The sequence below is a fragment of the Phodopus roborovskii genome, unplaced genomic scaffold (genome assembly GCF_943737965.1).
Source record: "Phodopus roborovskii unplaced genomic scaffold, PHOROB, whole genome shotgun sequence".
Taxonomy (NCBI): Eukaryota; Metazoa; Chordata; class Mammalia; order Rodentia; family Cricetidae; genus Phodopus; species Phodopus roborovskii.
This window is the reverse complement of record NW_026125295.1, coordinates 33,071,172-33,099,152: the sequence shown is the minus strand read 5'-3', so window position 1 is coordinate 33,099,152 and position 27,981 is coordinate 33,071,172. Positions and strand designations below refer to the sequence as shown.

Sequence of the window (27,981 nt, the reverse complement as noted above, 5' to 3'; positions counted from 1 at the left end):
GTGGAACAGCAGAGCTTATCCCAGCCTGCATTAAATACGCACAGAATCTGAGCTCAACGTCCTCCTTATAACAAATGCAACATCGAACAACAGAGGGAAATGGAACGGTTATGAGTGCCATCCTGCGTCTGAATGCTCAAAGGCCCTCAAGGTGACCATCAAGTCGGGGCCTTCTGTTGCTTCCTTGCCTGTGTTTCTACACTGGAACATACGGCATGCCCTGACCTCAAAAATGTGGACCGGAATGACAGTTCCCGCCTTGGTCTGAAGGACTGATGTACCTACCTACCTGTCCCCTTGTGCCATTGTCCCTGCCTCAGTCTGCCGCTGGCCCACCCACATGGAGCAGTGTGGGGCAGATGCAGACCCAACCTGAAGGGCAAACATCAACAGCGCTGTCCACTTTGACCCAAAGATGAGTGAAAAGAAACCACTGCTGTGTGTCCTTGACGTGTGACTACTGAGAACACAGCATCAGGCCACAACGCCAGAGCAGCTCTAATACTAACTCTTTTGTTAGCATAACATTAGTCATAATGACTTTAGGAGCTGGTGGCTCCTCTCCTTGAGATGGTTTAATAACATGAACGTTTGTGCAATCTCTCTGCCCCTCAGTTCCTTTATTGGTAGTTGGCAAATATCAGCTTGCCTTATTAGAAGGAAAAAAGAAATTCTGGACATGGAAAAAAAAGGGGAACCATTTGACAGTTACAGTTTTAATATCTAAACTATTTCTGAACAAATTCTGGAAGCAGTCTGAGCTAAAAATCATGGTTAGTTTGAGTCTGACACGGTGAAATTTCCAGTACAGATACCAAATAAAATCCTGGCCTGGAAAGGCATATTTCCCGGGAATAGTAACTCTCAGCTGCAAGCATTCTAAACAAAGCATGATACAATTCTGGCTTACTACTCTCCACAGAAATGCATACACTCAGTTGCAATTGTAAAAGCAAGAACCCAGCTTATGCTTCCAAGGCCTGACGAGAAGTGCTATAGCACTCCACATTGCTTCCAGTATGACCCCTCTAGGTTCAAGGTCAAACGCTCAGCTGTCTCCACCACTTTTCCTCGGCTCTCGTCTGTCCAGAGTTTCTGCATCAAACATAGCACTCATTAAATGGATGTACCCTCACTCCACACTGAAAGAAAATGAGGAAGGAAGATAATGAAGTGGCAGCCATATGGCTCTTCTAGAAACACGTGGGAGTAGTAATCTGACTTAGGTGGACACGGCATGCTTTAGAGCCTGGGAGACAAGCAAGAGACAGATGCCAAGTAACAGGTAACCACCACTGCATGGGCCAGCTCGCCTGTTTGTGGGTGAAACTGACTCCGGGCAGTGGCAGCCTTACCTAATGCAAAGCTGCATCATAAAATCTGTTCCCCAAGACCCAGCGGGAACCTACAGGTCAGGGATTTGCTCTTCAAGCTGACTCCACAGTTGAGGGAACCTGTCTAACTGCACTGCCTTCTCAAATATAGAAAACAGATTCCAGTGAGCTCTAGCTACCCCATCTTGAAAGATGCTGAGAAAATGGCTACCACTCAGAACAATGAACTGTCTGCCCATCAGCATTTTTGCATGACTTTCCACCTGAAAAATGGAAATATTAAAATCTTTAGTAAAGCAACTAGATGTCAAATTTACATTTTTACTGACTTATTACATATTATTTACTGCTGACCTAGGGATGGGTCTCAGCCTTCTTATGCTGGGCAAACGCTGGACCTCCATGCCATAGCCCATACTGATGCTGCACTGTTTTATGTCCAAATATGGAAACTCCCATGAGTGGTAGAGAATTGCAACTGTGCATCTACAGTCACTCTCCCCCCTTGCATTTCATTTTTAATTTCTAATTTCTATGACAGCATTTGCATGTTAGTCTGGAACATGCCTACCAGGTAAAGGCTTCATTTACTAGTGTCTCTGCAGCCTGGAGTAACATGACAACCACCTTCTGGACAAATGAAGGATGAAAACCACACTGGATTTCTGAGTTGTGTCCTTAAAAAGCAATGGGATACAGAAGCCCAGTACCTTCCCTACTCCTCAATGGTTGGCTGTCAGAGGCAGCTGTAACGAATCCTGCTCCCAGCAACAGACGGGAGCGCATCCCGAGTCTGTCTGCTTCTGTCTACACTGTCAGATGATCCCCTTGCCATCTCCGCCACCACACCTGGGGGTTCCTGGTGCACTGTTTAATTCAGAGATAAGTTTCTTCATTTGGATATCTGAAGACAACATCAAGGAGTCTTTGTCCTGACAAGCACTTATCTTCCAGAAGAGCTAGTAATCAGACATCCACAACCAAGAAAAGTGTTGGGCCAAGCTTGACAGAGCATGCTTGCCATTCAAGCATGCAGGAGAGTAAGGTAAGATGCCAGCCTGGGCAACACAGCCATACCCTAGTGTGAACAACAGGACTGTGTCTACACAATTTTTACAGATTTTCAGTAATGAAAATTGTACCATGTTACTTTATATAATTCTTTATTCTCAAATTCCTTGTTGTAATTTCTTTTTTGTTGTTTTGGCTCAGTATTGCATCATGACCTTTGTTTTTGTACATGAGAACGTATATTGAATAACATCTTGTCCTTTCCAATCTGGGAACCTTGTGATTTTAATCTGTTCTCATGGGCCAATGTTAATGCCTACAAATAACAAGGACCTCTACTCTGATAATTCAGGTGACTTTATTCATCTTTTACCTCACAACTCAAAATTGTCCTCTGTCAAATCAAAGCAAATGTGAAAGTAAAACTGATATAAATTCTTAGAGGTGATTTTTGTCAGTAGCTTAGATAATCACATTCAAACTAGCAAAAGTTGTGTTATTGCTAAGAGCAGCATGTAAAAGATGAGGGTTATTCTAAAAATGGACCAGAAACCTGAAAAAAACAAACTTGAATAACAATGATTATCATAATCATAACTTGAAAATGGCATAAATCTAATGTGATGCATATCTTCTTACTGCAGTGCAATATCCTAGATTATACAAGACGGCAAAACAAATATCTAGTTGTATTTTAGAGTATTGCTCTTATCTCTATAAATTACACTCAATACGTTAATAGTTGATGACAATTCGTCATCTAGAGACATTAACAGGGAGCAAGATGCATTTTGATAGAGTTAATTCATGTTGCTTTTGAAAGTTTTACGGTAGTTAGGAACGTGGAGAAGAGCTTGTTTGATCCAGAAGACCTTTCAGCCCCTGCACCCACTGCAGGCCTTTCAAGCCCTCTCATGCTCCCACATCTCTGTCCTCCATCTATAAACTGACTGCATTGCTAAAGATGGCCAAACAGATACATTCTGAAGCTGAGAGAACACCAGTAACCTAAGGAAAGAGAGACTCCTCAGCTGGGCTTCCAGGGATAACTCCATTCTAACTCCACTCCTGAGTGAGGCCTTGAGTATTTTTCAAAAGATTTAGAAATGGTAATGGAACAGAGACACTGCTCCACACTGTCACTCTCAACAGCCTGGCCGACTTTCATCTTTTCCGACTCCAACTCTGACCAAACCAGGATTCACTCACGGCTTTGATACAGAAAGGAATTTCAGAACCAGCCAATTTGAAGAAAAAATTGAAGAGTTAATTTTAAAGATACTTATTTTCATTACTATTATTATTTGGGGGAGCAATGTGTGTGCTAACTACAGTATATATGTTGAAGAAAAAGAACAACATATGAAAATTGGTTCTCCCCTTCCACTGGTACATGGATTCTGGGGATTAAACTGTGGTCAGCAGGCTTGTACTGCAAGTGGCCTAATCTGCTGAGCCTTCTCACTGACCCATAGTTGGAGATGTTACTAAAGATATTTTATGAGCTTAAGCATGAGTGTTGGGAGAAAGAGAGGGGCTTGGAAAGAGAGCCCACCTGAAAGCATGATGTGGGCTTCTCTACCAAAGTGTGAAGTGTGGGCTCCCTACGGCAAAGTCACAATTGTATTAACATTAAGCATTTATACCCTTTTGGTGGCTCTAATTTTTCATCATCTCTCTCTCCTTTGATAATGAGATTCTGAAGTGGTTCCAGCTGCCTTGGAAAAAAAAAATGATAATCTGATAAGGCAAAGTCAGCAGATGCTTGGGTTTAAGATTAGATGTCTTTTTCCTATAAAGATGGTTTCTGGTTTCTTGCAAGATTCCTAGAAAACTAGTTTACAGTCGGGACAAGGCCATAAGCATCTGTTCACTGTGCTAGCAGTCCTGCTTCTCCACTGGCAGAGGCTTCAGCTGGATGCCTGAGGGAGATGCTCCTCTCCCCTCTGTCCCCAAGATGTCCCCTTTCTTCTATCCTGCCTCAGCTTCCTGGCTAGGTGATGAGAAACAGCCACCCCATGTTGAGAATGGCTGTTCTATCATAACCCTACAGTTACGTTTTTTTAAAGTCATGTTTTCAGAAAACTATAAATGGCACATCCAGTAAGGGAAAATGACTTATAACTTTGTAATAACAGATTTCTGATAATATTGTTGTGAAAACAACCCAAGATTAATGGAAAACATTTATGTACATAGACCTCTAAATTCACTAGATTGTGAAACAAATCATAAAGAGTCATAAACACTATGCTGAACATCTCCAAACTCCTATGGTATAGAGTTTTCACTACATCTGTCACTTATCTCCATGAAAATGGAGAGATGTGTGTTTTATTGCAGCATCTTGCTTTATTAATCACAGTAACCACTGTCAGGTCTTGGCCATGGAAGCCTGAACTTGGCAGAATACACTCCAACTATTAGGAAGCATAAATCTCCCACAGCCTAGTCCCCAGGGTTTTTTTTTTTTTTTCCTGGTGTGACTTACAAATGCTGACTGAACACTGAAAGACAGCCAGGAATCATGGAACAGTAATATTAGGAGGCTGAGGGGCTCTACAGGACAGAAGCAGAACACAGACCCAAAAAAAAAATAAATAAAAAATAAAAAAATAAAAATAAAAAAAATAGTCTGCTAAGCTTTTTCCATGCTTAAGAAGAAACGACTGGAATGGGACAGCCTTGTCTACATCTGCTGGCACTGCAGCTATTGCCTGTAACTTTCTACTTTCAATTTTCTAAAGTTCTGGCTCATTCCCCTCCCCCAAAACAAACCAATTTGGGTATACTCCTATACTAGTCACTTCAGCTGCATATGAAAATCATCTTTTTCCTTTTTTCCTTTACTTTAGGCAGAGTAGAGTCTGGGGCCCCAGACAGGTTTTCCAGGTTCTGTGTCCAAGGAACTGGATTAAGGACACACAGATGTGGTGGTTGACTAAGAAAGATGGTACTTCCTAGCAAGGAATTAGGCTGGAGAGCTAGGCACTGTACACGTGTGCGTGTGTGTGTGTGTGCACGTGTGTGTGTGCACGTGTGTGTGTGTGTGTGTAGATACATGCAAACATACAATATATGAGCATGGTTTTCTGCACGTGCTGGTGAGAGGGGTTTCCAGCCTTTCACTCAGTTGCTGCTGTTTGCTTTCAGATGCCAGCCTTCCATGCACACACACGTGCACACATAGCCTTATGTGCTACTTGTCACAACCTTATTCTCACCTGATAGAAACCCTTGATCTTTGCCTTCTTATAACAAACTGTTTGCAGGCATCTGTTCCCTCAGAAACCCTAGATTTGGTAGTCTGGCCTCCTTCCTTTCTCCCCTCATCCCGGCGTCCCTCCCTCTCTTCCTTTCGTCCTTCTGTCCTGTGCCAAATATATTAGGGACAGCTAGAAATTTCTTTGTTAGGTTGCCTCTTTAATCCCTATACCTCCTTACTTTGTGTTGACTCTTAGTACAAGAAGATGCAACAACAGAGAACATGCTTTTTCAAACAAGCTAAGATTTAAGATAGTAGGAAATGAACTCCACCAATATTTAATTCTGCATGTTAAATATTAATAGTCATTGTTTTCTGTTTGAAAAACCGTACATATAATCAAAGACTATTGTTCTTCTAAATACCTACAAATGCACAGGTCATCTTCTATTTGAATTGGAAAGGAAGACAGTAATCAAACTGGGTACTTGTTTCCAAGCTACTAAATCTCATAGCAGCTAGATTTTACTTATGTATGTATGTATGTATGTATGTATGTATGTATGTATGTATGTATGTATGTAAGTTTTTTGAGACAGGGTTTATCTGTGTAATTCTGGCTGGCCTAGAACTTACTCTAGACCAGGCTGGCTTCACAGAGATCTGCCTGCCTCTGCCTTAGGAGTGCTGGGATTAAAGGCATGTGCCGCAACCACCCACCCAGAATGCAGATAGGTTTTTGTTTTTAATCAAAGGATATATAAAATGTTAACCATTGTTGACATGGTACGTAACCACTCTCAGATTCCGACAAAACAACACAGGGGAAAGAACAAATTCTCGCAGCCTAGAGTTTCAAGCCCTAACATTTCTCTTCATAAAGAAAATAATATTATCCCAACTATCATTATAGCATATGGAATACCTTTGTTCACTATCTCTTTCTATAGAAGCTAAGTAGATAACTGCAAACTGGAAAAAACAAAATGAAGTGAATTACTTAGAACAGAAGAAAATAAAACTGAAGTCCAAATCACCTTCAGACTAGCCTCTGTTACATGAATGTACGTTCATACCATACTCTCTCTAAGCACAGAATTGGCTTATTAGTGAAAGCCCCTTAAGCAATTGGTGAGTGTGGCCATGTCCCTCCATGCTGTGGCTTACTGTCCTCTCTAGCAATGCTCGGCAGGTAACGACACTGTAAGGGAGTGCTCAGCTGGCAATCCTGAGCAGTCACACTGCTCTCTCTCAGCTCTCGTTTTCATCTGGGAAGATTTTTATATGTATTTTTAGTAAGTACTGGATTATTTATACTATTATGTATTAATTTAGGTGACTAAATTGACAGGTTATTTCTCGCTATACAATACTACAGTAAGGTATCATCAGTAACCAAATAATTGATCCCAACTATACTAGTACTGATGTATTATACAGTATTTTTACATAATACTATATTAATATCACTGACAATCTGTAGCACAAACTCCTATTGCATATATGGTTATAGGCAAATGGTAGGAAGAGCTACAGTCATGATATTATATTAAAAATGTAAATAGAAAACATGTTACAATAAAAGCCATTTAGTCTAATTATGATAACACTCCAAAGACAACTTGACAAGCCTAACTTTTTAGCTTTGGGATTTTTTTAAGTCTTTAAAGTGTGAAGGAGTTACACCAAGAAAATGCTCTACTTTAAATTTTATGAATCATTTGATATATTATGACCAAGTTCATTATAAACTAATAAAATTATTATTGACTCTCAGGAGTTATGTAAAGACTAACTAAAGATGAGAACCAGCACACAAAAGATTTGTGCAAATTTGAAAGCAGGACTAAGGTAATCTTCTAGCTTATCTACAATTTATTAGTTTCCCAACGAAAATAAATACAAGCGTTTGAGCTATTTAATGGCATGAAGCATTTATTAATTAAAACTTAGTATGTCTCTTTTAACCTTTCAATTTTGGCAGGTAAAGGACATGAAGGAAAAGTTGCCGGCTGGGTCTAGCCAACAACTGCAGTCATTCTGAGTATGGTAACCCCTGGAGCCTAGAGTCTCAGTTCTGCAGACCTATGCTAAAATTATGCTAACAGCTATGCATACTTGTGTGGAGTTCACATTAAAATGACAAGAAATTAGTCACGGATTCCCACTATGTGGGTTCTTGAATGTCATACATTCCTGGGTCAAGATGATTTATGTAGTTTTACGAGGCATCTAGCATGTGTATAGCTGGTCCCTGATTCCTCTGTCCAGCTCAGATCTTATCCTAAAGGTCAGTCTTGGATCTCCAGCCACTGAAGGGACATTTCCACTGTGCAGCCCACAGCATCATCTCACTGTTTCCCTTCAACTAGCTTCTCTTAATTCTCCTTATACCTAGATATCTTGGGAGTTCAGCTAGATTCCTTCCTCTACCCTATTCCTCCTTCCTGTTCCCCAAGCTCTCAGCACGCCAGCCTTTCCTTTTAAATGTCCATGGAATTGAGTCTCTCCCTCAAACCTCTGTTAACTCTTCTGGATTACTACAAGAACTTTGCACCTTGTCTCTCTTTCAAACCATCCTCCACAGTGCAGTCAGGGCGACTGAAAAGGCAAGCCTTCCTGCTCACTCCTCTCAGGACTCACCTGCCCTGTGCCACCCGTGTAGTCTCTTACAGCAAGCAGAGTACATCCGTTAGCACCTGCCCAGTCTTCCACCAGCATTCCCCTCATCGTTCACTCAACAAACTACTGTTAGGTGTGGCCTGGCCACATGTGTGACTGTGACAACCCTTCCATCAGGACTCTCCATGACCTGTCACCATCTTTCCCTTTCAGTGTCATGTACTGGGAACTTCAGATCTCTGTGGAGACTCCACAGTAACTCTGAACTCTTCCTATTCAGCTTAGCCTTAGAAATGTCCATGCTCTGGGGTGCCTCAGCCTTCCTTCCCCCTTCTCCACAGCAGTGAGGAGTGTCTCCCCTACATACGCAGACACCATGACAACACTTTTGTATCTTCACTTTTCCCCTTATGTTGGGAGCACCCTGCAATCAAGTGCCTTAATATATACTTGCTAGAATCTAGAACAATGCCCGATTAGTGGAAAATTTCATGCAGTGAACAGTATTTCCCAACTACAATATATGTGATGTGACCACAGTATATAATTTGTTAGCCATTCTAATTCTTGAAAGCAACAAATCTTTAAGTGAAGAAGGCTACTCTTGATGGTTTCCAGGTGATGGTGGTGCACGCCTTTAATCAAAGCCCTTGGGAGACGGAGACAGTCAGAATTCTGTGAGTTTGGGGCCAGCCTAATCTAAAGAGGGAGGTTGGGGTCATTCAGGGCTACAGAGTAAAATTCTATCGCAAATAAATAAATAAATAAATAAATAAACAAATAAATAAATACACTCAACACCTTTCACCTTTAAATTGACAGCTGTACATATACTTTCTCTTCCTTTAAGTCAAAATTTATCAATGCAAGTCCATTTTAAACATATTTTCTAGCTTTTAAGAATTACAATCACTAAGAACTTGGAATATACAAAAATGATTCTATAAACAATGGAAGTTTTAGGAGCAAGGGGTACAGTGGTGTAGCATTTGCCTAGGATGTGCAAAGCCCTGGGATTGGGGCTCCCACTGTAATAATAACCCTGTAAAGTCAAATGCAGTTGATATTTGTCTTCTGTATCTTTCATACATCAAACATATAAATCAAGCACTATATAAAACATGTATTATCTTTTTATCTGACACTCTGAATCATTTAATGTCATTTACTGCTCTTTGAAGACAGTTTTAAATGTATTTTCATACTTGTAGCTATTCCACATCTATTTGACTATTATGTTTTGGAAGTATAACAGATCACCATTAAAATGAGTGTATGATAAAACGTCACTATTGCAAATAGTCTTAATAATATCCTCACACCTAAAACAATATAAGCACACTAACTCTAGGACAGAGTTCCAAGAATGGAAACAATAGGCTCAGCAACATAACTTTCAAAAGTTCCAGATACATGTAGAAGACTTCCCTGAAAGTCACATTCGGATCATTTCCCTCTGTCCTGTAGAGACACAGCTTGCCACCCATCAGTCTTCACATGAAAGGGGGCTTGCATGTGCTTTATTGTGTTTAAAAAAGAGCAAGTGACACACCCGGTGGCAGAAGTCACACAGCAGCCAGGTTACACACCTGTCACCACCAGGTTTTCACAATAACCACACAAAGGAGGCCCTGGACCCCTTCCAGCAGTCCATCCACGAAGTCCTTGTCCTCACGATCTTCCAACTTCAAGAACTGCGAACTGCGGCAAAGCAGCTGGTACGTGGGCAGCTCCCTCACTCCCTCCTTCCTTCCTAACCTGCTGTGTGTGACAGCCTGCTCTTCCCAAAGTGTGCTGTGTAGGTGTCTCATCCGTGCCTGCATCCAACTGCCTCTGTGGAAAACTAAGTTAATCCTAGCAGACTGATGATCCAGAGTGGTGAGGATACACTCACAATGGAAGCCATTCCTGACAGTTTTCTTCTGCATCTGCGAGATCAGTATTACCGTGTGCATGTATGTGTGTGTGCATGTGTGCATGGGGATGCATACTGTCTTGGGTGTGCAGGTGCACATATATGTGAGAGTATATGTGAAGGGCAAAGACAACTTGAGGCATGGTTCTTTACTCACCTTCTACCATTCTTTGCTTCAGACAGGTTCTCTCACTGACCTAGAACTTACCCAGTAGGTTATTCGCATTCCTCACACTGAGATTACAAGTTGCACCACTGTGCTTGGCTTTTTGGAATTCAGGTTTGGGGTCTGAAGTCAGGTTCTTGTGCTTACACAGTCAGCACTTTACTGATTGATCTCCCTACCCCATAAATGCTAATCTTTCAACATGGCTTCTTAAGGAGGCACAGAAAACAATGATCAGGCACATACACGGATTCTTTCTTACCTTGACTATTAATCCTTTTGAGTCAACCAACCATATCTTTTTTATAGCATCCTCCCTTGATAAACCTTCTTTCTTCATGGCCATAACAATCAGATGAGCAATCCCCAGGGCAGCCTGAAAATAAAGCACAAAAACAAAGAAGATTTCAAAACTTGTTCCACTGTCCTATTGGGAGTAACACACATCACCTCACATTGTCTACTAGTAAGGAATAGCAAAACAGCTCTGCCTGCTGAGTTCCAGAGCTTTAGTCTTCAGTTCACACTAGGAGCTAAGCATTTTTGTCACATTTGGGTGTGCAAAATGACCACTACTCACTCCACTTAATTACAACACAACCACTATGATTCGGGTTGCTAGTCAGCATAGACATGCCAGTGGCACCCCGTCAGTATATCTGACTCTCGTTGTAACTAGAGTGCAGTCAGGACTAGCACAAGAAGAAAACACTACGTTTAACACAACCACCTGTCAGCCTAGCTCAACGGACCAAAGGCTTACTGCTAGAAAGACACTCCTCCAGCTGAAATGAGGAGTGTGCTCATCTGGATGGGATCATGACCAATTAGACAATAGCAGAAAACTGAAAGGAAATATGTCCTGGCCAGCATTTATTCACCCTCTTTATTTAGGAAAAGAAAGCATTGCAAAATTTCTCCCAATTAAAAAAAAATGATCTTTTTTGGAATTTGATGAAGTCTTCGATAATCTGTGACATGCCACAAAGCTCATCTTTTCAGGAACAAATCAGGGCCCACAAGTTGTCCAACCAGGAATATTGCTTTTCCTGCTGAGACTCAAGAACTGGCCAGTGTCTTTCTGGAAATGCAGAGGGGCTTACCAGAAGAGGGCTAACATATCAGGGCTGTTGGTAGACTGGGCTGTAATTTCAGTCTGAAAGTGAGTCTGTGATCACAATCTGAATGTCTTCATGTATTCACTTTAGCTATAGCTCATATTTCAAAATAAGCAAAATGAATACACAGTATGTACACATTTCTACCCATGGAACAACTTGTTTTATACTCATTAATTTTAAAGTTTTTCCTCAAAATGCCTGTCTAGCCATAGTATTTTCTCATTTTTAAATTCTGTAATTGTAATTTTAGGGAGATTCGATTTTATTCTGTTTGGGAGGTGAATTAGCTTTCTGCTTTTAAATGAGTATTGACAATGATTCCAAGAAGCTATGTAATTTGGTCTTACACAATTTCTTCCAATGATTTCAAATACCTTGGTTATAATAGTTTTGATTTACTATGCATCTTTAATTCAAAATGATTTTCTTAGAAACAACTGCAGTTATATATGTACATGTTGGACTGTGTGTAGGGCTGTGAACACTTTTGACTGGGACAGTGGGGGGCAGGCATACTAACTTAAATTCATAGAGGTTGCCATATGCAAAACAGATTGGTAACTTCATTCTGTATTAAGCCTTAAATGTGCATAACAAAGTCAAGGGTAACATTTGATGATCTCATGAATTTAAACTGTTAAAAATGTTTTATAATTCCAAAGTCTCCTATCATGGCAAAGTGCCTTATAACTGGTAGAATCGTGCATCTACAGCTGTAATATAACACTATGAGAGCGCTCAAGACCTTGAGTAAGTACTGAGCCAATGCTAGCCACGTGTTAATCAAGACAAAGTAAGCAGTGCACAAGGCAGGTACCTCTCCAGCTCCCTGGAACAGCACTGTCTGATCAGAGAGCTTGTTCTTGGTTATTCGAAGAGCTGCAAGGAGACCCGCAACCGCAACAGACGCTGTTCCTAAAACAAGTGATAAATACCCTTGAGCAATCCTCACATGAATCCCGCCAGACTCAGCTTTTATCCACATCTTCAAATCACATGACAGGATAACAGGGACAGAAAGAACCTGCCTGTCTGTCTGTCTCCATGCTGGCATATGAAACAAAATTCTTAGGCTAAGGACATCAGTATTTTAGGACAACAGTTTAAATCCTTCAAAACTCCCCCCAAAAGGGGACCCTGGAACTTCTTTTGATGGATGGTAGATAACAGCAAGGGTCTGGGTTCTGTTTGCTTTTCATTTTTGGTTTTTAGAGTTTCAAGGCTGGGTCTCATGTAGCCCTGGCAGAACTTTGAAATCCACACAAAGGAGATACACAGTAAATGGTTTTTCAGATATGGTTGGAATTTAATGTTTAACTTTGAGAAATTAGCCACTAACAGCAATTGAAATCTGATTTTTATCACATGCTTTAACTGTCTTTCTACCTATAAGTCCTGCTAGACCCCTACATGCTAACTGAATGCATATAAATAAGTAGGGCATGGTTGTCCTTGTCATACCACAGGTACAGAAGTGGCGCCACTCTAATCACAGGACTTCACCATGGATGCAGACCACGCCTTAGCACTCTTACTGTAAATAAGACTACGCAGCTCAATATCCTCATGCTTCATTCCTGAAATAGGACTTCAGTTTCTTGCAATACCTTCCAGCTGTATGGACATTTTACACCTCCAAGGTAACATTCTACTATTTCAATATTACTCAGGTGAGCAGCAAAGTCTGACCAAACTTAAAATACCTTTACTTGGTAATACTTAGACCTCAATAGATGAAAGTAAGACCACTGCAATGTTCATGAACTGTGACAAGTCATAAATTGCACAAACCCATTGTTCTGTACATAATATAAAATGGAAGTCTAAAGAGCTGACGATGTGACTTGGTGAGGAATGTTGGTCTGGTGCACAGAGGGCCTGAGTTAATCCCCAAAACCACAACAAAAGGAATTCTGTACAAAATATGGTTGATTTATATAGGAAATATGCCATGATGTCTGGCCCATACACCAAGACACACTCATGAGAACTGTTAACAGATAAAATTAGGGAGGAACAGATGTCCAGTTACCATGTTGAGTAATTACTCATAAGCAGCATTTCAAGCTAGTTCTTCTTGGGTTCTTCTGGTAAAAACCAGTCCAAAGTTAGATGTGAGGAATTGTAAGCTCACTTCCAACTCTGGGATCATGAGATTCCAAGATATCTACTGATTGTCCCAATGTTATAAGATTTAACTAGCTGAAAAGTCAATGTTGGAACATTACCAGCATCACTACTTACCATTATTCAGTGCTTTATTTTGTTTTTCATGGAACCAGACACTTGGTGACAGACGTAAAAGTTTGTTGCCTACTTATGATGTGCCATTGTCATGTTCATTCCATTAAAGTTCAAAATGCTTTACTGAAGACATGACTAAATAGGGAGAATGAGTCTCCTCTCACTGTATTGGATACTAAGTCATTATCCATAGTATTTCCTAGGGACATAATGGAATGTCTAGTCGCCTCTTTATAGCACCAGTTGGTAAGATCGGAGAGATAGTTTAGCACTATCAAAATTTAATGTGAACATGACTATTTTCCTTTTTTAACGTTTAAAAAAAAGTTTAATGTATATGAGCACTCGATCTGTATGCATGCCCTTATGCCAAGAAGAGGGCATCAGATCCCACTATAGATGGCTGTGAGCCACCATGTGGGTACTGGAAATTTTAACTCTGGACCTCTAGAAGAGTAGCCAGTGCTCTTAACTACTGAGCCATCTCTCCAGCCCATTAACATGATTCTTGTACACAGCTGGTGGCTAATTTAAATTTCTTTGTAGAGAAGCAAGTGTAGAAAATGAAAATTTTATAAAAATGTTTGTAAAATAAATCATATAATTGTTTTAATTCTTATATTAAAATTAAACTTAAATCAGTCAGAGGGAAGGCCTGTCCTTGGACTGCTGGTATTAAAAAGGAGCTAACATTGTTGACACAATACTAAAAAGGCAGGCTTTCTCTTAAAATTTAACAAGATCTATAAGTTGTATGTCTCATGTAAAATTCCCATTCTTTCAGGCTCTCAAATTTTTTAAAATGATTTTTTAATTGTATAACTGTGCATGTGTATGTGTGTGCATCTGAGTGCGTCTGGCAGGCAGAAGCCAGAAGATGGTGCTGCAGTGTCCAGTGTGGGTCCTGGAATTTGAACTGTGGTCCTATGTAAGAACAGCAAATGGGGCTGGAGAGATGGCTCAGGGTTAAGAGTGCTGCCTATTCTTCCAGAGGTCCTGAGTTCAATTCCCAGCCACCACATGCTTGCAACCATTTGTAATGAAGTCTGATGCCCTCTTCTGGCCTTCAGGGATACATGCAGGCAGAATACTGTATACATGATACATAAATAAACCTTTAAGGAAAGAAAAAAAGAACAGCAAATGTTCCTAACTGCTGAGTCATCCCTCCAGCCCTGACATGACAGTAGATGTTTCACACCTGATCTTACTTAGCTGGAATGCAAGTGCTGAAATATTGTGATATATTGACTTAGGCGTATATGGCATTCCCTGGACACAAATGAACTTTGTATTTAGATTTGGATTCCAGCCTCAAACTGTCTCACTGTATTTAGACAAACACTCATTCTAAAATCAGGAAAAATATGAAATTTACTAAATACTGTGGACAAGAGCTACTCCATCCCAGTATGAATCCGCAAGTAATATGTCTTTAATATACACAGAGGTTTTGCTGTGGCTGTAAGTCTCTCTGATTTTTTTTTTTCCAAAGAATGACCTCAACTGCTGGCATGATAATCTCAGTTTATAGCTGGATGATGGAATGTTCAAGGCCAGCCTGTCTCAAAAACAATAACAAAACAGACCTTTACTGATACACTGATGCCGTAATTTGTTAAATCTAATTAGAACTAAAAATTACATTATACAATTAACAAGACCAATTTGTAATGAAATAACTAAAATCCTCATGCACTATTAATAGATCAGATGCCATTCAAACTGTTGAGGAAGTTTGTGGGTTTACAAAGGCTGAGCTCACGGTTAGAGCAGGCAGGGCGTGGGCATGGCAGTGCAGGGCATGGGAGATGCCCTCAGCCTTGGGTGGGAGGGCACACAGAGCAGCAGAAGTATGTGCAAGACACAAAGGCAGGGATGATTCCCTGTGGAAAATGGCAGAGTGTGCACACGAGTGTTCCTCCTCCCCTACAAATGTCACTAAAGCAAGAGAAAAATAGACTTAAAAACAGGGATATGGACTTGAAAGCATCAGGCATGGTGGTGGGCAGGGAATGATGCTATACTGAAAAAAAAATTAAGTGGAATTTATTTACTTGATGTGGAGAACCACACTCATGCAATCTTCTTAACTGGAAGATACTAACAGAAAGTGGTTGCAAGCAGGGAGCAACAGAGCAGAAGTCTCAGCAAAGGGAGAGGACAGCTGCAAGGACAGGACAGGACATTTCCCCAGGACATGGCTAAAATGACTTTACAGCAAACCCAGTGTCACTTAAGATTATTTTATATTACTAGTATAGTTAGCTATGTTTTTCTTTAATCAGATAATTTTCATAAAATAGTATCTTTAAATAACATATTTGTTTCAAAAGAAGAAAAAACAGCTTCTCCAAGAACATGATGCAAAAGCACTTATCTGCATTGTAGGGCTGAAATAGTTGCATAATTGTTTTCACTGACAACATCCATGAGCATAATGAGAAAAGCATAGGGTTCAAAAGATCAAAGAGAAATATGAGGAAACACCCATCACTGGGACACAGCTCTGGAGTGGAGAAAGGTTCGAGTGGTTTGCTCTTTCCTAGTCAAATCAAAACTGAGGGACTTTCCATAGGTTTTCTCTACTGAGGAATTAGATGAGTTGTTCTCAAACCTGTATTTTCCTTTGTAAGGGTAGCTATTATTCTGAAATCCCTGTGAGGAAATAAGCAAGCATTGTGTGCACAGGCAGCTAGATGGAAATCCAGCAATTTTACTGCCTCCATGCTGGCAAACCTGGAGCATTCTCCACCCAGCATCTTCAGCACACCTCATACACGTCCCTGGAGCTTGACTTGAATCCTGCATTGATTTCTAGGCTTTACTTCTGATGTGTCCCAGGCCCTAAATCTTAATTACTGCTGCTGAGAGAAAGAAATTGTCACTCACATTCCTGTTTGGTGATTTAACCTTCTGAAACTGAACTCTGATCACCATTAGTTTTGTATAATGGGTCTCAATCATGTAACACTAACCTTAAGATCCTTATACATATTTCTGTGAGAACCACAAAATGCAAAGGTGTAAAATACTATAGGAGAAGGAGATGTAGGCTTGTTGTGGTGTTTTTAAAGTGCTGGGGATGAACCCAGGGCATTGTTCATGCTAAACGAGTGTCCACCACTGATATACATCCCCAGCCCTCGAAAGGCTTGTTCAACAGTTCATTGGATGTAAGGAGTACGGTATTTCCTCCTGCCGCCGCACCAGCCCCAAATAATGCACAGAGACTCTGTATTTGATACAATGCTATTGGCCAGGTACTTGTTTCTTATCAGCTAGCTCTATCTTAAGTATTAACCCATTTCTGCTGATCTATGTATTTCCCTTACCGGGGAGACGGCCGGCATACTGCTTTCTCCCAACTCTCCATCTTGGCTCCTCCTCTTTACTTCCTATTTCCTCCTTGTCTCCTAGTCCCTCCTATCTAGCTTTCCTATTGGCCAACAGTGCTTTATTCATTAACCAGTATGAGAAACATATACAGAATGACATCTCCCATCAGGCCTTAGTGATGGAAGTAAGCACTTGGCCGAAATTCGATGAGAAAGAGACCATAGGATTCACTGAGAAGGAGACTGACTGTAGGGAGAACCAGTCGGGTTGGGGAGGAAATGGATTTGCTTTGGAATGCTTTCAGAATGAGGTAACTCTGAAATATCCAAGAAGAGCTGTTAATAAACAGACGGACATACCACCCTAGAGTTCAAAGAAATCCTAAATGCAGAAATTACCCTGCATGCTCAATGTCAGAATATGGAATATGGCCTAAGAGAATAGTGCTAGAGCAAAGGGAAGGCCTGAAGCGCTCCATCATGTGCTAGTCAGGGGAAAGAGTGAACAGCCAGGGGAGTAGGAAGAAGTCAGCAGGTGCGGTGACAGGGCAACACACAAGAGTAGTTTCAGAAAGGACAAGTGACAGGGCTGAATGCTACAGAGACATTAAGGCAAAACTGAAAAGCATGCATAGCCATGAGATGCAAACCATCCTGGTCTTTAGGTTGCTGGAACTAAGTGCACCCTCTACCTGTCAGTCCTTTACTAACCATAATGAAATGAGTGCCTAGGTGAGGGAGGGAGGACAGTGAGGGGTAGACAATAAGAGCTAGAATAGAAAAACCCACACGCCTTAGACAAAGGTCCACAGCCAAAGCATGAGCCTCAACTATCAACTAGAATGCAGCAGACTATTTCCATGCCAGGCTGGCGGCTCCTGTATCTCAGCCAACAGGATGCTGTGAGCCTGAGGTCTCTATGTTCAAAATGAGACACTGTCTCAAAAAAACAGAGATAGCACTTCCTGGAGTGAAGCTTAGAAACCAGCTAAGGAGTACATACAGTTATATCCTTAAGCAACGTGCAATCTATTTTCACAGATTTCCTTCTTATTAAGTCATAATAGCTGGAGATTTTATCATGTATATATAATATAGTACATTCTAAGATGCTTTCCCAAATGTGAAAGAGAACCAGAAATTATGACTAAAACCATCCAACATAAATCCTAATATCTACTGGACCTGAGAAAAAAGCTGAGAACTAATTTCAGATGTTATTATTTTTCATCTGTTTATCTTGTTAGGTTTCTGTATATGTACCTTTTCCATATACATAGACACATAATTCTATAATTTCATTAATACAATGGCATTGTTTATTTCAGGTTTAATTTGTTGTTTTATTACAAAAGGATTTATATCTCACAGTAGAAATTGTTTAGTGAAGATGAAATTTAAAGCATATATTTTCTCACCATCCATGACAGCTTTCCAGAGATTGTAATACTTTCAGAACAGAAAATTAATTGTTTTAAATTACTGACCTCCGGAAGTTGTGAAAATATGGAAGGTTCTGATTTGAATAATGGCGGACTGTCTATGACCTATCGCATCCCAACATGTGCCTTCTCAGTTCAATGCTTCGCTCCCTCCCCTAACATTTCACAACACAAACTTGTCCTATTGGCTCACTGTGATGATAATGCCTTAGTCACCTGCCATGTCAGTCCTTCAGTTTATTCTTGGTGTTTTTGAAATAGTCACCTGAAGTGTAAATACAGCTTTAAGCTTGTTCCTCCTTTTCTGATGTGTATGGAGGGGTAGAGATGGAGTCATCAAACAACCTAGAGGTGCATGCCAAGCTTCTGCTTGGCTTGCATGCCAAAATCACTTTGTGACAGGATCTTTCTAGACATCTTCACTGTGCCTCTTCCCATCACTGCTCACACAGATCATGGCATTTCTCTCTCATCCAAATGTTATTCCAGATGTTATTCTTGACCCATTCACAGTGAAATGTGATTACCTTGAATATCATCGTTAAATGTGCAATACTTGTTTCGATACTTGTTCAGGAGACGAAATGCATTCCGATTGGCAAAATCTTCAAACTGAATAAGACAATTCATGCCATACCTATGAGGCAAAAACATACATTTTAGAAGTTAATGAAATAACACTTTAAGCAGACATTTAAATCTAGCTCACAGAGAAGGCATCCCAATTTCTTTTAAAAGTCCTATCTAGATTCTTGGCATAAATGTACAACACATTATCAGCAAGGACTGACATCACACTTACCACAAAAAAGGGAGTGGGCTGGTACTGTGGAATAACACCAAATGACAAAACTCAGTCCAAAATATGATCCATATCCTCAAGGAATTTAAAACTCAGTACAAACAAAATCTTCTGAGTTAAATGAAGGGTATGTAAAAGTAATATAAACAAAGAACTACAGTTATTCAGGAAACAGCACTTCTAGCTACACTTAGAAGCCAACTGACAAGTTAATGAAGCTTTAATCGACTATTATCTTCAAAGCGGTTTATAAAACAAGGGAAAGTAGAAGCAAAATAAGTGATAGGTGGAAAGAAAACAACCCTGTTGGGAAAATGTCAAACTCACTAACGGGCTGTAGTGCAGAGTATATGAAGCCTGACCCTCTTTTCCTGGTCCTCCTGATCCCCCTTACTCTATCCATCCATGCCAAAGGCTGTTATCAAAACAGTTAATGGGATAACTCTCTGGATTCCCTCACCCCTTTGCTTTTTCTGACCATCATACTCTAGCAAAACAGCAGATAAATCCAACTGTAAGGCTTGGCTAGGATCATAGAAGTCCTGAGTAGCTGTTTTCATATTTGTGTGTACATTAGCACAAACCCAAGTCTTATCCTTAGTGCTATTAAAGAAAAATGCCTTGCCCTGGGTCACATATACACAAACAGCTCACAGTTCTGGAGGCTCATGCAAGGTCAAGGTGGCCACAGACACTGTCTAGGAAGGACTACCTCCTAATAGACAGCATCTCCCTGCATAACAGGGCAGCAAGCACATCCCTTTAGCCTATTTCACATGGGCACTAATCCCAGTCATGACAGCTGGCCCTCAGAAGGCCCTTCCTTCCTCCTCACAGTTCCATGTTGGAGTTTAGTTCTAGTGTATGGGTTTTAAGGGAACACAAACACTCAGATAAGACAGCTTCAACATATTGCTGTTTCCCTTATCTACAAGTGCTCAACCTCTTCCCACCAGTTTCCACACCTCACTGAAAAACAGCTTTCAGTATATATGCCTTTCTGTCTGGAGCATCTCCACAAAGCTATGGCTTCTTCCATCCTCACAGAGTCAAAGTCCTCACTACAGGGTATGAAACTTCGTCCTCGTTTCTCACTTCTTTCAACAATGAGGACAGGTGCAAAGCCCACTCCCCAGCATCACAGTGAAGATGAAATCTGTCAGAGCTCTCTCTCGCTCCACCAGGACTAAGATCTCTGTAGGCTCATCATTCCATTGTTTTCAGCCATTACATTTACATACTATTTTCATATATTTGACCTTAATGATCTACCTCTTAAAAACACTGTTAACATTCACAGGAGAAATTGGGACTGCATCAGTATTTCCTCCTTCCCCTCCTCTATAAAGTTTTTATTGTGTACAGAGAAGGGAAGGAACTCGGTCCTTTCTGAAATGGACTTTCCTCAATGTAACCAGGGCTCCCCTTGACTCCTGGGAGGATGTACACAATCCCCATGAACTGATGAACTCAAGACTGTCTTTGGAGACCTTGAGTAGTTCTCTGGCACACCTCATCTCCCAGATCTCATCCCACACTCATTAATGTGTTTGATGAGGTGCCCACTACAGTGGCTGTACTTTGCCTGACCAGGGTCTTGGTTAGCTGTGGCCTTGTACCCTGTCCATGGGATGGCACAAAGACCTGGCTGCTGCTCTTCCATGGCTGCTGTGGTAGAAGACTGGAGGGTTATGTCTCATTTTTAATCACTAACAAAACTTAACATTGCTTTGTGTTTCTCTGTATCTTCCATATCTTGGTTATTTTTAATTCTTTCCAGAAAACTGTATGTTCTTTGGTTCATTTTATTGTCCTTTTATTTATTATAATAAGTTTTTATGTTTTAAGGATAGTATCTTCTATGATAGACACTGCAAATTGATGTGAGATAATGCTCTTGTTCACTCTGAGATTTGTCACTCGTATTGGTTTAATAAAATGCTGATTGGTCAATAGCCAAGCAGAAAGTATAGGCAGGGCAACCAGACTAGGAGAATTATGGGGAGAGGAGAGGCAGATAAGCATTCACGCACCAGACACAGAGGAAGCAAACTGAGAATACCTCACTGAGAAAAGGTACCAAGCCATGTGGCTAAACATTAAGAATTATGGGTTAATTTAAGTTGTAAGAGTAAAACAGCTTATAATTAATATAAGACTCTGTGTGTTTACTTGGAACTGAATGGTTGCAGGACCAGGCCTGACAGAAACTTCCATCTACAGCAAATTGCTTTCCTAATCTACTACATTGTGCCATCAATCCCTAAGATGGTATCTGTTCTAAATAGCTTTAATTATCAACAATATGGTGTAAGACCACCAGAGAAGACTCAACTGGATTAAGGCCTGTGGACATGTCTGTGGGGGACTGCCTTGACTGTTAATGATGTAGGACAGTGTGGGAAGCCACAGCCCCAAGATGGCGCCTGGCTGGATGCCAGGTAATCCGAGTTTAGTTGTAAACAAGCCTTATTTGGAAGGGCTTGATGGATCTGGTGCGCTTCCTCCTTCTGTGGCCTATCCGGGATTGCCAGGTGGCATGAGCTGATTGGGCAGCGAGCACACATTTAAGGGCTTGCTGGGGCTGGAGGAAGCAGAAGGAGAGAAAAGAAGAAGACTGTTCAAGGTTCCTGAATAAACTGCTTAAAGAAGAGTCCGAGCATTGCGTCTTCCTTGCTGGTTGAGGAAGATGCGACAGGACAGCCCAGTTTACTGTGGGCAGTTTTAGCTCTAAGCAGCTGGGATGAACTGAACATGAAAGCTAGCTAAGTGTAAGCTGCTCTGTGAGGCAGCAACCAGCATCCTCAATGGTACTTTCTGTGCTTCTTTGGCTGTGAATGCTGTGTGGAATAAGACGTAGGTCTGCCTTGCATCAATAACGGACTGTGGCCTGGAACTGTGAGCCAAAGAGACTTTCTCTCCCAGGCTGATTTTGGTTAAGAGTATTTTTTTTTAAAATCACAGCAACAGAGAAGAAACTAGAATAGTGTTTCTGTTGATCTTGCTACAGAAACTTCAGGTTTTTATGGAATCAGATTAATTGATGTTCTTACACATGGACTCACCTTTGGATAACATGACTGTGACAGCCCTTGCACATGCATTAATTTGTAATCCAAACTTTTGTCTAATACCCTTGTGGATTTAGGAAATGATTAACTTCAAAATCTGATATTACTTTTACTATCAGGTTATACATTTTTAATGATGAAAGAATCTATTTCCTACATTATTCCCTCAGTTTTACTAACACTATTTATTTCATACCCCTTCCTTTCCTTTCACTTCCTGCACCATGTTTGATACAGAGGAGATTTGGCTACTGACAACAAATGTTTTGCCACTTGATAAGATAGGGGACATACAATTACTCTTTATAACCACAGCATGGACTACCACTATTATTCTCATCTTAAAGATATGGACACAGATATACATGATGACAAAGTGTTAACAATGACTACTGGATAGTAATATTAGTCTGCTGCTATGTGTATCCATAAAATAAAAACAAAAACAAAAATCAATGCCTCCTGGCTTGCACCTACATTGTTCTCATGGTTAATTTGGCTGCTATAGTGATTCCGAGACACAGGCTATGGAGTCAGAGGTCCCACCCTGAACTCCTGGCATCCTTCCATACTATGTATCTTCAACTTTTTTGTGCCTCTGTTCTCCTATCAAAGAGATAAGTACTGTCCATATCTTTCACAGATTTATTATGGGGGTTGTCTGAAATGGTAAATATGTGTTCAGTTCAATCACCAGCAATAAGTACTCCATAGTAGAGAGTTCCAAAGACATTTAATGGTAACAAAAGTAACTATTAAATGTAAAATAATGGCCTCAAGAAGTAAGAGAAAACACTGCCATGCTATACAGTACAGTTTGAAAACCACTCTTCAGGATGAAGCTAAATCAAGACAGCTTAGACAAAGCTACTGAAGGAACTTCAAAGAGTTTTTCACAAAGAAACTAATCCAGCTCTCCTACAACTTAATAAAATGGTGACATGCAGACAAACACAAGCTAACTGTGTCAGACACACAGTGATGGTGGAAGCTATTCCAGACTGAGAATGTGAGCCAGACAGATTGTATCTTCAAAAGCAGACAAACTTTCAGAGCAACTGTTCTGGTGCTACAGAATGGACGGAAGGTAGAGAGGAGAAAATGGCTTAGGGGAATTCAGAGAGTGGGGATAAGCCATGAACAAAACAACTATACTCATATATATGGTGCCATTTTTCATAATCTAAGGAAGCTCTCCATAAAACTGTTAAGTGTTATAAAGAACTGAAAAGAAGCATTTCTATGTTTATAAACTGTCACTCTTGAAAATGTCAGCAAAGAAGAGAGCTTTGTGGTAGTAACTAAGTACCCCAAACACAAATATTAGTCAGCAGCCATCAGATGTTTGTGATGGCTACTTTCTAATTCTCTGGTTCCTAAGGAGTCCTCAGAAACCAAAAATTCATGTCGTTGGGCAATGCCCTCAGACGGCTTGCTCCTGGCATGTCATATCCTGGGGGACTAACAGCAACAGATGCTCTGTCATTATGTTCAGAAGAAGCAGTCTGTGGTCTGTGAGGAGGCATCAGAACCTTCTCAATTCTATTCCCGGATCTACTAGTTACTTGGTTTGGTGGTCTGGAGCTGGCTTGTTACAGTTTCTCTGTGGTTGAAACAAAGTCCCTCCAGTGTGGTTTGCCTTCAGTGTTCAGGACACAGTGTATGAAGCTATAAATCTACAATGTTTCTGCAGTGCAATCTGGGAATGTCCTAGGTAGTAAATTCCTATGTGGGGCACTATCATTTTCATGGGCCTGTTTTAGAATCTTCCTTTGGAAGATGCCACACACCCATTTTAATTTTGTGACTTTTGCTACCTGGTAGTTAGCTCTGATTTCACTCCTAAAGATTTAAAAAGAGGCTTCCTGAATTTATCTTGTGATACATGCATCCTGTACCATGTAATAAAAATAAAGTCATGAAAGGGATCTTTGTTCTACCTTTAAACAGCTTTGTTACTGTGAAATCTGAAGTGATGGAACTCTCAAGAGTTAGCCAGTTGACTTCATCATAACTATGAAAAGAACTTACTATTTTACAATCAAAATGTGACATGAAATAGCAGGGATTAATAGTTTAAAAGCTAACAAAACACCCTAAAACACATGTAAAAACTCTGGAGCTTGTATTCTCTATGGCTGTGTTGAGTCTGGAAACCACCTTACTGCAGTGACTAATGGCTGTGGCCAGGACTGACTAAGCACCAGACAGTATGGTCCACATTCAGAGGGATTATCTAATTTAATTCTCTCAGCAATTCAGCAAAGGAGGCTCTGTCATTATGCATTTTACAGATGCAGACACTGGAGTTTCTCATGACTAAGGGCTGAGCATATAGTGAGCTCATACTGCTCAGAGTGGTAAGGTATAGGTTAACCACAGGCCAAGGGACTCATGTGCTAAGTAAGCACTCTGACACTGGGAAACATTCTGGCCACATCTTTAAACTCTATCATCATACCAGCAAGGTAGCACTTGTGTGCATTCAATACACCATGTTCCAAGTGACTAGGTATACATGGACAAATATTGGTGAAAGCAGTAGTCTTCCTTGATCTTAAAATAATGAAGAGTTCATGCAACCAACCTGACTATGCATGCTTGGATTTTCCTAAGGGGTGGGGTGAAATCATGTTTTAGAATGTGTTATATGCATGGTATCAGTGTCTAAGACCTACAGTACTTCATAATGATGAATCCCTCGGTGGGGATTTATTTCAGATGATTCATTTTCATAATGAACTGAGGTCTGAAAATACTTAATAAATTTAGCAGCAAATAGGAAACATGAATTTTGCCCTTAAAATGTTGACTGGGAAATAGACAAAGCATAGGATGAAAAAAAAATCATAAAAGATGTTTAGATTAAGAATGACCAGCAGAGAGCTCCCTTAGCACACATAGGGTCCTGGGTTCAATCCTCAGCACCACAAAACTCCAAACCCAATCACAATCCGTGACACACACAGAGCCCAGCAAAGTCTTAAGGAAGATAGCATTAAGTAATGGAGGGAGGCTTCAGTGTGGCCCTGGGGAGGACTCCGGAAGTGAAGGAGAAATAAATCAGTGAGTCCCAGAGGCTGTACTAGGAAATGCTAATGATGTCATATGGAAGAACTTCAGAGGATGAACAGTGCAAGTCCAGTGGCATGGCCCAGCAGACAAAGGCACAAGCCACTAAGCCTGACAACCCGAGTTCAACCCCCAGAATCTGCCATGAAAAGAACTGATACAAGTTTCCTCTGACCTCCACACATACACTGTGCCCCATGTAAGCCCCCTTCTCAAATAAAAAACAAATAAGCAAAATGTAACAAAGTTAAGTTTCAGGTTGTGAGTAGTCTTGAATGCTAGCCTAGGTGATCTTAAATTGACTCAAGTTCTCTCTGGTCATGCCTCCTCCACATCTAAAACACCAGAGCATGTAAGAACAGAGCCCTGTTCGCTTCTTAGCAAATTTGTTGAAATGCCTCTAGTCCCAGCTATCTTACAGCTGTATCGCCCCACAAGCAGATAATCTTGTCACTTTTCTTCGCATTCTTTCAACTGTGTTATACGGATATTTCTTGATGTTTCTCTGTGACCACAGACATGATGAAGATTAAACTGTAGCTATCCACTGTCCTCCTTGCCCCTGGATATACTCATCAGCTGTATCTCCACATAAGGATTTGATAATGGAATCAAATGAAATGTTTTCCTTCCCACTGAAAATGTGTCACATTAAGTCTTAATCACATTACTTAAGCGTAGGCCCTAGTTGTAATAAGACCTCATCTCTCTTTCCTGTTATTCTCCTCAAAGAAACTTGTAGCTTCCTCTAGCTCATAACATGGGCAAGGAAAATACCCAGTTTAAGCCCACTAAAAGACTAAGACCTAATATATGGTTAAACTACACAGGCCCTGCCCAGCACAACAGGGCTCCAGGATAACAGACAAGAATAGCTCAAGGGCCTGCAAATCTCAAACTCTATACAAGAAATCCCAGGAAAATACCAAAGGCAAACAGTAACTGAAATGGAAAGAAGGGCATCAAGGGGGAGGACATAACCTCACCAAGCCAGATAAGCAAAGCTGCCAGCGAAGACACAAATGTACCTTGGCTCCTGTCACTCCAAACATGCCCAGCTTTCAACAAATCACAAAAAGATACAAGACAAGACATAGACATGAGACAAAGCAAAACAAAAGAGCTACATCTAGATGTTCAGCAATTTTGAAGCAATCAGACCATGAACTTAAGATGACTATGACTCAGTCATGAAGAGCTTAATTTGAAAAAATCGGCACCATGCAGGAACATATGGGTAACATCAGCAGACACTGAAACTCTAAGATTCAAAAGGAAAATCTGGAAATCAAAGTCATCATGCTGAAAATTGCCTTTGATGGGCTCATCAGTGGACCAGACACGGCAGAGGAAAGAATAAGTAAGTCTGAGAAGCTGCCAGTAGAAGCTCTGAAAATAGGAACACAGAGAGAAAAAGCAAGAAATAAAAGGGCAGAATAGTTGACAACTGTGGAACAATCAGAAAAGCATGGTGTTTGCATATGGGAAGACAATACAGAAAAAAAGAATCTGAGGCCACAAAGGCTGAGAATCTTAGAAAGTTAAATACAAACACCAAACCACAGATCCAAGAAGTGCAGAAAACATACATAAATCAGAACAAATATAGATTTGTATGAAGGCATATTAAAGTCAAACTGCAGATTAAAGACAAAGAGTGAATCTTAAAAGGAGTTGTAAGGGGACCCCATCTTCCCACACGGAAGAAGGACCAAGGTTACATTGGACTTCCTTTCTGAAATCATATAATAAAGAAAGACATTTAAGTGATGAAAAAAATCCACTATTCAACAATAATTAGTTAATGCAATTATCCTTCAAAAGCACAGCATAAAGACTATCTTAGACTGAAAACTTGAGGAAATGTATTGAAGTGTTAAGCGATTTTAAGAAAGAAGAAGATTTAAGATCTGAAACTATATAAAGCAGTAGTTCTCAACCTTCGAGGGACCACATACCAAGACTTTTACATTATGGTCCACAGCAGTAGCAAGATCACATTAATGAAGTAGCAACACAATAATTTTATGGTTGGGGTCAGCACAACATATTATTAAGGGATCACAGCATTAGGAAGGGTGAGAATGGAAGAGAGGAAGAGAATTGGAAAGGGGGTAAGTAACGGTGAAATAAAACCTTTTTTCTTTCCTAAGTTGGCCTAATTATTGTGTTCAAAATAACAACAATGTATGTTATGGATAAGTGAAATAATTAGAAAAATAACAGTGGGGAGGGATTAGGGAATGCTATTATGGACACCTGGAGGCCTATGGAGCCATCCTGTGTTATTTGAAGTAGACTTGAAACAGCTATGATGTAATTTCGCTATTTATTGACAACTCTTGAAGAAGCCACTGGACATTTTCTTAACAAAACTTATAACAGGTAGGCTAGGACATGAGAGAAAATGTAGGCTAATGGTATTTATTTCTCCTTTTCCCAATTAACTTTCTTGCCTTTCTTCCCCATAGTTTACCCAGACTTGTTTGGGAGTTTCAAAGCTTTTACCACAGTTGACCATACACCACAGGTAAACCAAATATAGTCAACAATTGTTTACTTGGACCAAGCTCAGTGGATACAATGGTAATAAAACAGGAAAAAATTCTTTATAGGATTTTTATTAAATTTGTGTGTG

The 27,981-nt window shown here is 40.4% G+C and overlaps 1 protein-coding gene across 1 annotated transcript in view; it reads right to left on the bottom strand.

Annotated features, from left to right (window-relative positions):
• Positions 1-27,981, bottom strand: part of Me1 (malic enzyme 1) — a 99,238-nt gene that overhangs the window by 12,746 nt on the left and 58,511 nt on the right. Inside the window, exons 7-9 of the mRNA XM_051207725.1 lie at positions 18,926-19,035; positions 12,192-12,289; positions 10,516-10,629 (exon numbers count right to left, since the gene is read on the bottom strand). Of these exons, the coding sequence (XP_051063682.1) occupies positions 10,516-10,629; positions 12,192-12,289; positions 18,926-19,035 (322 nt within the window). The remainder of the gene's footprint in view (positions 1-10,515; positions 10,630-12,191; positions 12,290-18,925; positions 19,036-27,981) is intronic.